The 14,277-nt window shown below is 35.1% G+C and overlaps 1 protein-coding gene across 1 annotated transcript in view; it reads right to left on the bottom strand.

Moving 5' to 3' along the window:
* ARHGAP12 (Rho GTPase activating protein 12) overlaps window positions 1–14,277 on the bottom strand; it is a 50,939-nt gene that overhangs the window by 20,989 nt on the left and 15,673 nt on the right. Inside the window, exons 3-6 of the mRNA XM_088150135.1 lie at window positions 8,978–9,241; window positions 5,409–5,549; window positions 3,550–3,630; window positions 610–735 (exon numbers count right to left, since the gene is read on the bottom strand). Of these exons, the coding sequence (XP_088006261.1) occupies window positions 610–735; window positions 3,550–3,630; window positions 5,409–5,549; window positions 8,978–9,241 (612 nt within the window). The remainder of the gene's footprint in view (window positions 1–609; window positions 736–3,549; window positions 3,631–5,408; window positions 5,550–8,977; window positions 9,242–14,277) is intronic.

Below are 14,277 nucleotides of genomic sequence, written 5' to 3'. Positions count from 1 at the left end.
TCATAGGGTAGTTGTGACAGATATGAAGTCACCCAGTGACTTTCTTGGTTCATTAAAGGCCTGAACCCAGTCCGCACTTAAAACCACCAACAACCATTGTGATATTCTGGTTATGTTCTTGCTTCCATTGCTACTGCTTGAATTCTTGGTGTTCTTTAACTGCTTGTTATTATTTAACTCTTTATTTTATCTACTGTACCCTGTTACCGTTTTTTGATTAGGATGCATTTTAACATTTTAAAAACCATTCCTCTAATACCTATTGATTTCAGAGAGATAAAGTAAAAAAGCAGCCATTGGGGATCCATTTGAGGTAAGGCCACAATTCTAAACTCTGAAAACTAAGGTCTTAATTCACATATATTCTCAACAATAGGCTTTTAAAAATTTTATTTGGAGAAAGCAAATACAACTTTTCAGAGACAGATATTTTAATTAGCAAGTTCTATCTTTGAATATAATGCAAATTATTTCACAAACGTAGAAAAGAAAATGATAGTTGAAATAAAGAGATTATATTGCATGAAAGTATATGGCATTAGTCTTTATGGAAATCAGTGTGGTTATGTAGTAAGTAGAAGTCCAAATTGTTATTTAAAATATACCTACCTTGTCATTTGTGTCCAACACAACGGAGCTGTGCCTCCATTTTGTCAAAACTATTGGTTCCTGAAGTCGCCTGTCCAAACTTCTGCTTTTAATTATTTCTTTTTGCTGTTGTGGTGAAGCATTATACTAATGAAAATAAAACCCACATGTTGTAAATCTGTACTGATAACAAAACATAACATACGTATAATCCACTAGGAAGTATTTTCAGTAGTATCTACTGCTAACTTCAAGCAGAGTATCTATATACTCCTCTCCTGAAGAGCTGAAAAAATGTCTAGTAACTTGGAACTCTGCTACATGCTATAATATTTTAGTCTTAAAATGGCTCTATAAATGAATCCAACAATTCTGTGGGACACCTAAAATTAATATTTTTGTCACTCACTGTCCATGTCAAGCCTTTGCCATCTAACTACCTGATTATGCAAGAGTGACATTTACAATACTGTCCAGCCAAAAAGAAATATTAATTCAGTCTATACAATATCTTACTTACTCTGTTATCCATGCCCCAAGAAACTTTTACTGGGGGGAAACAAGAGGCCAATTATACAGAGACGTGCACTGAGTGGCTAGTTCCAAAAGGATATTTTCAGTCAAAATGAAGAACTGCCATTTCTTTTTCATAACCTATGTTGCTTTGCATTTTGAGAATTCCCCAAGTATCAGTTGTTTTATAATTTGCACTCCCTCCTTAAGTTCACAATAATAGGAAAACATGGAACCAGCAGCAAAAATAAGTACAGGAAGTCCTCACAACTGCAATTGGGACTGGTAACTCCATCGCTAAGTGATGTGATCATAAATTAAAACATCAACTGACTGCACTGACTTACATCAGTTCTGGCTGTGGTTGTTAAGTGAATCACCCATGGTCATTAAGCACAATGTCACATGACCACAACCTGAGACTTCCTGACAGCTTCCCCATGGACTTTGCTTGTTGGGAGCCGGCTGTGAAGGTCACAAATAGTGATCATGTGACTGCAGGATGCTGCGACCATCTTAAATGTGTGCCATTTGCCAAGCATCTGAATCATGATCACACGACCATGGGGACACTGTGACGGCTGCAACTTTGAGGACCAGTTGTAAATCTCCTTTTTCAGTACTGTTGTAACTTCAAATGGTCACTGAACAAGCAGTCAGTAAGCAAGGACTACCTGTAGTATGATATGCTCTTCTTTCAGCCAACCAATTATGTGCTTTGTAGGAGACTGCCTTCCATTTGCATACCCTGATTTCTGCATTCTTCCACCTACCCAGAATCACCATACTATAAAAGACTTCACTGTACTGGTTTTAGCAAGTACCTCCCATTTTTTCCCCTTAAGTATTTTACTTGTTGAAGTTACTCTGAACATAACACCTATTTTCAGTAGCTCCATTTTGACAATACAGCTGTTACTATTCAGCATCTGAGTTTGCTATTAGTATGTACAATAACATAGTATGTTATGCATGTTATGCATAGTATGTTGTGCATATTTTTAGATATGGATATATGGATGTATATGGATGAAGAGAGAGAATTGCTTTTTCATGCAGATATAGCCATCTAGGGTTTATTCTATTCAAAACACTGCTTTTTGAAATTGGAAAAGAACAAAGACACCATTTCTCAACTTTTCTTTGTCAAAGGGGAAGAAGAGGAGGGAGAAGCATTGAAGTCCGTCCAAGGCTTGCCCCAGTTCATATGTATAATAAATCACAGTTTATTTTATTCAAAGAAGGGTCTAATACCCCAAAGGATATTCTACCCTGGAAGACATTTAGGGGGTCCCCCCTAACCAACTGTCTAGACTGAAGAAGCTGCTTGGACAAGCAGCGAAACGTATCTAACCAAAAGAAAAGAAGTCCATGACTCAACCTCTAGATAATTCCACCTGGATGACTGAGAATCTTCATCAACATACTGCACTGAATGAAGTGAAAATATGCAGCACCAAACCCTATTATATCCTAAATTACAGTGCTGTATGGTTTTGTTTTGTTTTTAGATTTTTTATCTTGCCTTTCTTATTTTTATAAATAACTCAAGGCAGTGAACATACTTAATACTCCTTCCTCCTCCTATTTTCCCCACAACAACAACCCTGTGAGGTGAGTTGGACTAATAGAGAGTGACTGGCCCAAAGTCACCCAGCTGGCTTTCATGCCTAAGGCGGGACTAGAACTCACAGTCTCCTGCTTTCTAGCCTGGTGCCTTAACCACTAGATCAAACTGGCTCCACAGTCCATAAACAAACATAGCATCTCTACTATTCTTCAGAGGAAGCCATTTTTCCTCCAGGATTCTGTGCAAGCCTGAAAACAAATTGTGGCTGCTTTAAAAGTTGTACTGAAAGTAGCGGCATTTTTCTCAGGTTTGCATCAAAGACTGGAAAAAAAAACCCTCCTTGAATTACCTATTCTAGCAAGATATAATCATTCCACTACATCTTTCTACCTTTTAAAAGGCAATTCAAATTGTGACTGCCACATTTTTTAAAAGATAAAACCATCTGTTTCAAAGGGAATGGTTCTGCTTTTCACACAGTTATTTTTAAGTGGAGAATTTCACTGGCCACTTTTTCCAGATTTTTCTTCAAAAATTAAGTTGTAATATATAGTACCCATCACAGTTCTTAGTAAGTGCTTAAAAAAATAATTCACACAAGCAGTTGTGCATATACTGTACACAGATGCTGTGATGTTTCAGGAAGTAGAAAGTAATTCTTTGCAAAATATAAAGTTGCATTATTAACAAGGATTAAATTACTAGTCCACCTTTGAGTTGGTTTATATAGGTTGTGGTAGGTTGTGGTTTATATAATTTACCTAATCGATTAAATCAAAGTGGGCCCCCTCCACCAAGTTTTTTTCTTTTTTAATTTCAAAATATTTGATCCTAATCAAGAACTAGACATATAGCTGTGGCTGTATCTGATTACTTACTTTTGGCAATGTCCATTCTGACCGAGTTCCATCTGTATTGTAATAGTATGCCCGACCTTGTTCATCTACATGTTTTACCCACTTCAGAAACAAGAAAGTTAATAAAATAGTGATTAATTTAAAAAGCAGAACAATGAACAGTTTTGAAAGTATTGAAAGTCTAATTATGTTATATTTGAAAATCTTGTGTGTCAGGTATAAAACAGTTTTCACAAAAGTGAGCTGACTTCAGACAAGGCTAGAAACAATTGGAAGGGAAACCCATGGGAGTCCCTAATTTAAGGAACATTCACTAAATATCTTACTTTCAACAGTCAGTGCCATCGCATAACCAAATTAAGCATAAATTCACAGTACATACAATTTTCATTAAGTATAGTTTGTAGGAACGTACAAAGCAGAACCTATTACCTCTAACAGAACAGTAACACAGCTGATTATTTTTCAGCATTTTCTTACCAAAGATTGCATCCACAGAGATGTATCAAAAGAATATGAGAAAATATTACTTTGTTTATAAATGTAATATAGAGAGGATTTTGCCCTTTGTTATTCCCTTAATGGAGAGTGCTACAATCTCTAGAGAGAAGATTCCCAACTCTTTTTCTACATGCAATTGTAGATGGCAATCTAACCTGTCTATAAATCAGCAGAAGGCAGAGACTCCCTTTTGGCTGAGCAAGCTGTTAAACCTTCTCCATCTGCTTTTTGTTCAGACAAACCAAAAAAAAACCCTAGACAACTTTTTTAGAAAAGTTCAAGAAGGAGACAGCGGAATTACTCTTATAGCTCCCTGATGGCATGTGGCTGCTTGGATGAATACAGTGAAAAACTAACTTTTCAAACATAGCAGAGCTCATTTCCACTATATTTTCTGTTCTGCAATTTTACTGGAAGAAAAGAAGAAACAGTATCCGCCTTGTCTGAGCAAGAGGGTTCATGCACAGTTTGTTTCTTTATTTGTTTCTATTTTCTGCACCCATGCTAGGGGGAAAAGGAGGGGAAAAGGATTAAGTCCACCCAGCCAAATGGATTCAATAAAGAACCCTATTTTAAGGGGAGCACATGTGATTTCTATTCTCCTACCACATCCCCAACTTTGACAAAGATCCTACCTCATATGCAGACTTCTAAGTATCTTTATTCTGAGCTGGGTTATATAATCACTCCTTTCACCATTCCAGGCAGAGATTAAGGACCTCATACTGTTTCAAGGAGGACAGGGCAACTAAATATTCATAATTTAACTGTTTTTGTTGTTAGTACATCCAGGCAAATATTTATTTTCAAGGCTGATCTCTTACTACTCCTAGAAAAATCTTTTAATTTTAAAAAGTATGCTTTTTGATTTAAATACTGTATTTTATACATGTAAATATACCAATAGGAACTAAACTGTTCAATCCCACAAAGTACCTCTTTCAAACCCATTTTAGAGTTATTCTTAAATAAAAGTGTTCCTGTAGTACAGTCAAATGAAAAGTAATTGTTCAGAATGAGACATATTCATAGTCCAGAGATGATAATACCACTAGAATAATGACAACTTTGGAGCAAACATGGAGCTGAGAATATGTCCTTAAGTCTTGTTCCTGACATTAAGAGGATATACAATCAGCAATTATAGAATTTTTATTTTCAACACAAGTGGAAACTAAACATAGAATAGCCTTTAAAGACAGTTTGTTAAACATAAAAATGGATAAAAGCAGACAAAAAAAATTCAAAAGAGAATAAGAGGACGCTGATGTTATTCAGAACTTTACTGATAGTTATGAGGAAAAAAAGTCATACCCATTAGAATTTTTACTCACTAAATTTCTACTACTTTAGCAGATATGTGATGAAGAACTGTGTACCTTTTCATTGGTGTAGTCACTGGTATATTGTGTGTGGCCATGTTCATCCATCTCTTCTGACCAGCCTTTGGGAGGAGAATCATATTGACTATCTGGCTGGCTGTTAGAAGGGCTGTTAGAGTTTTCTTGTGTTGAAAGAGTCTACAATGGTCAAGCACAGAAACATTGAGAACTGACATTAGTTTAAATTCTATAAAAGACTGGAAACTGTCTAATATTAAAACTTTAAATGAAAAATTAATTCTAACATTAAATGGCCAAAACATAAATAGTAACACAGTTTTAATCCGATTATTTATGAACAGATTGCTTTTGGAAAAGATGAAATTCCTGTTCCTTTTGTGTGTGTCAAAGTTAGCTTAGTTTAGAAGCAACATTTACAAGGGCTGTGAACTGATCTGTATCACAATTAGTTCCACTGACAAAAATGTGGCTAAAGCAGCACTTCCAAGCCATCTGGGATATGCATAATTCTTAACCCTACTTCTGCTCTCCTGGCCTTTCCTCTGTAAAGATTATCCAGAGATTATTTTAAAATTTCTTTTTGATTTTTGATTCTCCTTGTAGCTAGGCTTCCAAATCTAGAAGTCTGATTTCTATATTTTATCATGTTTCTATGAAAACCTAAAAACAAGTCACTACCCTTGCTTTTTTTTTTTTTTACTAATACTAGTAACCCCAGTTCTAGAGTTATGGAAAAGACACAACTTCTAAAGTATTGGAGACAGACAGTAAGGTCATGTTCCTACAGTGTTCAAAGCACTTAAGATTGAATCCAGTGACCTAACCCTGAAATAAGGGCACTACACTGATAACACATTGTAACTTTCACAGCGGCACTCTCAAGGGTCACCCCACTGAATTTCTCAAATTATAATTATTCATTATGCTAAATTTAACATAATGCACCCATACGTCCTGCTGCCTTATGACAGTAATTCTCCTATTCCAATTCATGTTGAACGTAACTTATTAAAACTTTATTAATCCATTTTTGCTGCTTAGCATTTTTAGAAGCATGGGATGCATTCATTATTAATTTAGAAGATTCAAAACTCGGTGACAGCACATGCTTAGCATGCAGAAGCTACGAGGTTCTCCTTCATGCACAAGATAAAGGACAAATTCCTTCCTGACACCATATTACCAATTAATATGGAAAGTACAGTGACAGACAGACCAAGGCAGCATTTCTCCAAGTGTGGTCATGACCCCTACAAGGCTGCAAGAGAGGGGAGACAGAAGCATCCACAGCAAGGGGGAAATGTCAAAACATGTGTCATGACATCACAATACAAACTCTGCCCCTTTCACACTTGTGTTATAATGTCCCATGTAAATATATAAAGGATGGAACTTGTGTGGTGACATCACAACACGTTTTGTTTTTTTGAGAAAACCTTAGCTTGTTGTAGATGCCCATGGATGAAGAGTCACCTTCTTTTCATGTTCTTTCTAAGCAGGCTTACCAGCTCATTGCAAAAGTATGCTGAACATAACACAACATGACAATTCAAAAGCCTTGTATGGAACCTGAATGTACTTTTCGTTTTTCTTGATACTCTGCTTTTGACTTTCAAAGCAGGAGTAATCAGGCCTAGAGGGCACAAGTCTTCTAGGCAAAGCTCTGACCATTTCACCTGACACTCACTCTGCAGAGGGAATTACTACAGAGGGCATGAGAGAAGAAAGTTATGAGGGGGTGTGGTTGTGCTTTGAACAAATGTACCAGAAGTAACATACAGCCTCCCTGTGTTTTGCAAACTGCACTATTTTAAGAGAAACTGACTTCAGGTCAGGAAGCAACTTTTTGTAACTTGGCCTTGGTGAATGAGAGTGGCTGTCTTTAAAATGAAACACAGATTTCAAGGTTGTGCAAAGTTTAGCAAGCTCATCCTTCTCATTAAAAACATGGTTCAAAATGTCATTGGGCTTTTTTTCTTATCTGCAGTGAAGCAGTTTTATTTTATAAATTTGTAAGGTTCTATCTTTTAAAAGGAATTAGAGATAAACATTAATTTTTAAAAAGTATTTCTTACCAAACTCCAACATCCATAAAGTTATGTTTTATTTGGGACATGGGGTGTATATCTTCTTTTTATCATTTTGGGGATTACAGGATTGCAAAGTTTGAGGACCTCCAGACTAAGGATTCACAATGTGGCTGGGTTCATAAGCTGCACTAAGCCCTAAATCTGGCTGGGTTCATTCAACACACTAAGTTACACCTAGACAAACCACATTATGGCTTAGTGTATTAACTAACCATGGGGCAATATCCTACGTTCTTATGATGTGTTAACTAAGTTGATTTAAACAAAAACTATATTAAAAAACTGGCTTATGTGTTAATATATGAGTTCACAAATGTGTACTGTAACTATGCATCAATTTATATGTAGTCTAAGAAAACTTGTCACATCGTTACTAAAAAGTAGTATGTTTTATATATTGTGATCTTCAAAAATAAATACAAGTACCACTAATATCCAACTTTTAGAAATTATTTCAAAAATTCAAATTTAACAATGAAAATCTCAGCAGATGCTTTGAGGGGATAGGTCAATATAACTAGAAATTCCAAAACTTCCTGAACATAATTACAAAGTAAATCTCTTCATCTCTCAGACAAAACCTTTCAAGTTTTGTTAATTTAGGTTTAACATATTGGCCATTGGTATTTAGATGTATCCAACTTTACAAATGATAAACAAAAAATGCTGTAAACAATATAGGGAAAACTGTATTAATGCCACTCTTGAGATCCTTGGAAGAGACAGAAATACATAAACAAATAAGTTAAAAATAGCCTAGGTAGGAAGGTTTCTTTAATCATTTTCCTCCATTCATGTTAACTGGAGCTCCTCTCATCTTTCATTTACAGTTAAGGCAGACTAGTCACCACAGCACTAAAAATGCTTGAACTAGAGCTACTGTTTTTGAAGCTGTCCATCTAGTAAAATATATATATATAAAATTACCAGATTGTTTTAGAATCACAGCAGTTTCGTTAAAGAAGAAAACCAAGAAGTGCCTACAATAATAGCATACAATCTTGTCTATTGTCTTGAATGTTCATACTACATCTAAGAAAAATGACAGCAAAGAGTGAAAGGATCAAATAGGTACTAGTAATAATCTTAATGTTCAATGTAAAGTATAAATTGTGGTAGTCAACAGTTGGGAAAACAAACAGAAGGGAAGGGGAGAATGTGTTACTAGAAAATTTTCCCATAATGTTTTTATTTATACTTAATAGTTATTTCTTGTTGTGCTATTCAACTTTACTATGTAATGTAGACTTTTTTCCTTTGCATTTCATTATTCTAACAATTAAAGATAAATATTTTTTTTTAACTTAAAAAAAAGAAACATGATAGTAAAGAGTGAGGTTTGCTCTAAAAATGTCATGCACGCAAGATCTATTTCATTTTATTTGACTCTACTATCCTCAGACAGCCAAAGTAAAAAAAAAGGCTATTAAACAGTTGATAGTAAAAAAAAAAAAGGCTATTAAACAGCAAAGATATAAAAGTTTTGTTCATTATTATGCATACTGCTCAGGTTACCTCTTGATCTACTTGGTTCAAAGAGTCTCCTTTACTTATGCTTGGATCCCGAGTCCAGCGTGGTGGTTTCCAGGTTCTCTCTTGTGTTCCTCTGTTGTAATAGTAATAGCGTCCTGTAATATCCTTATGGGTCTCCCACTCCCCACTAATTTGGACTGGAGGACTTATAGGTACGGGTGGGAGTGCAGACTGAGAAATCTTCAGTTCTTGCAAGTTAGCATAAACTGGTGAATCTGGTCTTCCTTGGCTTGGTGGTGTTGTTGGCTATGATAAAACAAATTGTGTACAATTTTAAAGATCATAATTTTATGGCAATAAATGCAGGCATAAATATTTGGCATATATAGTACATGCAAGTGAGACACTGAATGCTTTCAATAAGGAAACACAGTTCAGAAATGCAGCAATGTAGGGAATTAGAAACAAGTTACATTCCTTAAATCTAGTGGGAAAAAATACAGGCATCATGGGTGGGGAGTTCTGTAAAAGAATCTTAAAGTTGCTGAAACTGAGAAACACTGCTATAAATTCTAAAGGCAGAAATCTAGTTGTAGCTTGAGAACAGAACAGAAATCTGCTTTTGTAGGGTGCTATAATGGTATGTGGGAATGACCTTGGGAGACTGGGCCCAGAGATGCTGCCTAGGTAACAGTCAGATAAGAAACAATATAGTCCGCAGCTGGATAGTAGGCAGGGCAAGAGGCTCAGAAGAGACCCTCCCTAATTTCTCAGGGTGTAAAGGAGACATGGAGAGAATTGTACTTTCAGACTTGCAAGATTCTGTTAATGTAGCCTTACATTAACAGTAGAATTAGCTCATCTAGTCACTTTTCCTGTCTAGTCTACCTGGTAAGCCTGACAGGTGCTGTGTGGTGCTCTGAAAAACAACTCTATTTTAATTAATCTTCTTGTGTTTAAGCTCTACATATCAGTAGGGACATGAACAATAAGCTAGCTTATTATTTTTGCTGCCTGTTACACACTGGGCACTGTCTGCAGCATACTAAAATAGTAAACAAAACGTGCATAGGAAAAGCACTGCTTTGCAGATATTTATTCTCTATAAGCAAAGAGTGACAAGGAGCAAAGGAGAGGATGAAGCTAACACAGCTATCCGCACTATCCCCAGATAATTCTCTAATTACCAGGAGAGAAAACCCTGAGCTAGTATGGTATAGTGGTTAGTGCTGCAGTAGGAGTAGGGAAACCCAGGTTTTAATCTTTTCTTAGGCATAGAAGCGAGCTGGTTGACCTTGGGCCAATGACTTTCTCTCAGCCTAATCATCACCAGTCTCTGCAACAAGCCAGCTGAAAAAAACCCTCCTTGTCACATCTTTGCTATGTGAACTGAAGCCAGCGTAGTGTAAAACAAGTGGGACAAATCCTTGGAACCACAACAGCATCTTTGGGAGCCTTTCAATGAATCAGACTGTATATACCTTAAAAATGAAACATAAAATGATGCAGATTTGTTATCGGTAGAAGTTCATTATTTCTTTAGACTCAGGTATGCCACCAGATGTCACCATGGAGTTCGGTACAGTCAGAGAAATTTTATTTATCCAACTGCTTTTGAAATTTTCTACAGAAAATTTAGGAAATGTTGTCCAACTGGACAGAGCACCCAGTTATTTAATCCTGAGACAAAAACAAAAAATAAAGTATAAGATACCTAAGATTGTGTCAAATTCAGACAAATGATTTCACATAATTGTGACTTTGGAAAATAGGATTAAAGCTAATTTTTCTCCTCTTACATTACTGGCAGAGTATCATTAGAAACATATTAATCTATGGCTTACAACTTAAACACAGGTCTGTGTGTGACTTTAAATATTTTGTTGATGTTAAACTGAAAGCATTAGTCAATTAAGGCTTTTATCAAATTAAAATGCATAATTATAATCAAATTAAAATATGTAATTATTTTAATATTAATTATTCTACATGTTTGCTTTTCCTCAAATGACAAGATAAACAAAGGCCTGAATAGATTTCATGGAATATCTACAAAATCCTTGCTGCTACTTAGCAAGTGAAAACCTGCTGCCTATATTGTTTCATACTATTTACTGATGCTTAAGAAAGATGCCCATATATCTTTTCTTAAATATGTTGCCCCGGATTGAATCCCTAACTTCAGCAGGAGGAGCACACTATGACCCTGATGGGCCCAGATCCTGGAGATCTACTGTTCTCAGAATATATAAGACTGGGAAGGACGAATCAGCGATCTGACCGGATTTTTGGCAGCCTCAAAAACAGCAGCAAAATCATCATGTAAAGCTGACCTATCCTGTCAAAGACACATTATTATAGTAGATGCAAAACAATATAAATGGGGTGTCTTTCGGGACATCATGGAATGTATTATACAATCTTACAGTATTTAGATGTCTACATGTGTCTTAAGTGTTATGCAACAAAAATGAAGCCAATACTGCACTGACAGTTTTCTTTTTTGTTTCCTATTTCTTTCCTATTGTAAAACCATGAATACGTTGATTAAATTATGAAATTAACAGTTTAGGAAATCTGAACTTTATGACTATGACTAGCATTCATATTTTCTTTACTTTTAATAGTTAGGAAATGTAGCCATTGAATAAAGCTTCTTTTTCATTTAGTCATACTGTTTGTAACTGAAGATGGAATATGGATAGCTATCCAGAAATAAAACAGAAGTCAGGGGCAAACTATTTCTATATTTTTGCCAAAAAACAACATGGATTGCCTCCATTAGTCATTAGGATTTGAGCTCAATTACAGGGAAGCATTAATAATTTAATGAATAAATCAGTGATGCTGAGTATAATGTTCTACATTTATTTTTAAGCACACTACAGAGATATTACACACATATACACACACCTCAAGTTTTAATGGAAAGAAGTAGGAATTCCATTTATCTATGAATGCCTGTGTTCATAAAAGAAGCTGTTTAGAAACAGAAAATGTAGAAAATTGCTTCAGTTAGCCATAGAAGTAAAAAGATCACACATACCTGCAAACAAAACCTGAAGCCTATATCTAGCAACTAAAACAAAGGTAGACTAATTTAAAAATATTAATTACTAAGATAAGTGCAGTTTAAAACATAACTGAAATCTGTTTTAAGTCAAATATTCCCTTATTAAAAGTAAACTGAATTGTTAGGTACAGCCTTAGAATATTGACAATGATCTAACTAAGGCTTTTACTCACACGCTTAAAATTGTTATACTAAAATCACAGGGACAGCAAAGTGTTTACTTTTTATGCAGTCTTGCCCACATTGATATATAATTAAGGTGCTCTAATAAACTGTGCATGAATACAATGCTATATAACTTTCTGTGGCTCACCCCTTTGTGTTCATCTATGTCTCATCCCTTTTGATTTTATGAACCATAAGTATTCACAGTCAAGTGGCAAGGGCCAATTGTGAAATCAACAGAGTAACTAACATTTTATGGACATATTAGAAATGTCTACAAATCCACTCACAAGGCCATCTGCTCCCTAAGAGGAATAAGAAAATACAGTTTCTAATGTTATATTGCTTTGATCTGAGTAATACATGACCTTCCTCTTCTCCCGGTTCACAAACAATCAATGCATCATACAAGAGATACTATGGTAAGCCAAAAAACAGATTTTTATCGTATCTATGAGGGTTATCCAAAGTTTTCTCACTGTCCACTATCATTTATGTTACAGCATTCTACTAGAATCCTGGGAGCCTGAGAACTGTGAAGTTAAAAGATTTTTGTTCGTTCTTTTCTTTACTAATAAAAACTTGTGAGAGACAAAATGCCCCTATTAGAGTGTGAGAGGATTCTATGACTTCCTAGGCTCAGACATTTCTCCTCCTTTTAACTATGCACCATGTCTTCATTAACCACAAATAGTACTAAGCTGTAACTTACAACCATAACTAAGATTCCTACAATGAACAATGAGAAATTCTAAAATATTGAACAACATTTAGAAGATGAAGAGGTATTAATTCCCTACCAAGCCTAATTGCGGAGAAATTTTCAACAGCAAATGCAAGGCAGTAATACAAGGCTAATATTAGCTGATAAATACAAGGCTAATATTAGCTGATAAATACAAGGCATATTAGCAGAGCTCATTTACTCAAATCATAAGACTGATGCGTAAGATCTCTCAGGTACACTGAAGTGACTCATCCCAGGAAATTTAGGATACGTCTCTGAATCAGCTGCTGCATTCTAATGTCTACAGAACATTTCCCTCTGTTTATAATAATAAAGCTCAACCTTAAGGCAGATTTTTTTCAAAAATGTGAGTAAAATATCACTTTACCAGAATGAAAGATATGGGGGAAATAAATTACAATTGTTTTAAAAATATTTTTATTCTATTTAAACCATACTGTTTTTGGAGAAGAATATTAATTTATTAAAAAAAATTAAAAAATGATATAAAGTACATCTTATATTTAAAGTATTTTTTTCATCCAACCTCAAATAATTTTTCTCTGCTCTAATTGATGTTTTCCCCCTCCAAATGCCTTTCTTACTGTAGATCCATTTAATCGATTAATGTTGGACAACAAAATAGACAAATTTCATTTTTCTATCAGGTGTAGCTACGCAATAATAATAACCAGTTTGTATCTAGGCCTAATTGTGCAAGCAAAACATAGAAGTAAAATGAAATTTCTGCAATCTACTGCAAACAAATTTAACAAGACCTAGTCATCTTTTTCTTACAGTAGAACAACACTTGTTAGACTTTTTTCTTCACTGCATAAGCATCCAATATGCTCTTAACATCAGCCCACAGCAGTACTGTATCTGTTAGAGAGGAACTAGAACATTTTAAAGATTAAGGACAGTAAAACTATAAGATTAAAAATTATCATAGGAAAGATTGGGTGACCAATCCAGTCCAAATACCTTAACTCTTCTTTTGCTAAATTGGAGAGTAAAAATGGGTTTAACTGTTAAAGTCTATTTTCTTTCCTTTCTCACAAGTTCAAAGCACTAATTTCATTAAACATTTCAACAAATACTTGACTTTGTGGAAAAACTGTAAGTATTTTGATCACCTGACCGCCAGGATGCTGCAACAGTCATAAGCACGAGGACCAGTCGTAAGTCACTTTTCAATGCCACTGTAACTTCAAACGGTCATTAAACAAATGGTCATAAGTCAAAGACTACTTGTAGTTTGATTCTACTTTCTTTTACTCCTTTCCTTTTCTTCCATGTCCATTTTTCACCTAGATCCATTCTTAATACTACCAAATAATGAAATGTCGCAGACTCAGAATCCCTCATCCTAATATC

This window comes from Python bivittatus, unplaced genomic scaffold (genome assembly GCF_059951505.1).
Source record: "Python bivittatus isolate LINGU-HERP-01145 unplaced genomic scaffold, Pbiv_v1 ctg000610_np1212, whole genome shotgun sequence".
In the NCBI taxonomy this organism is placed as follows: Eukaryota; Metazoa; Chordata; class Lepidosauria; order Squamata; family Pythonidae; genus Python; species Python bivittatus.
Note: the sequence above shows the minus strand (reverse complement) of the source record. Positions and strands in the feature narration are given on the sequence as shown.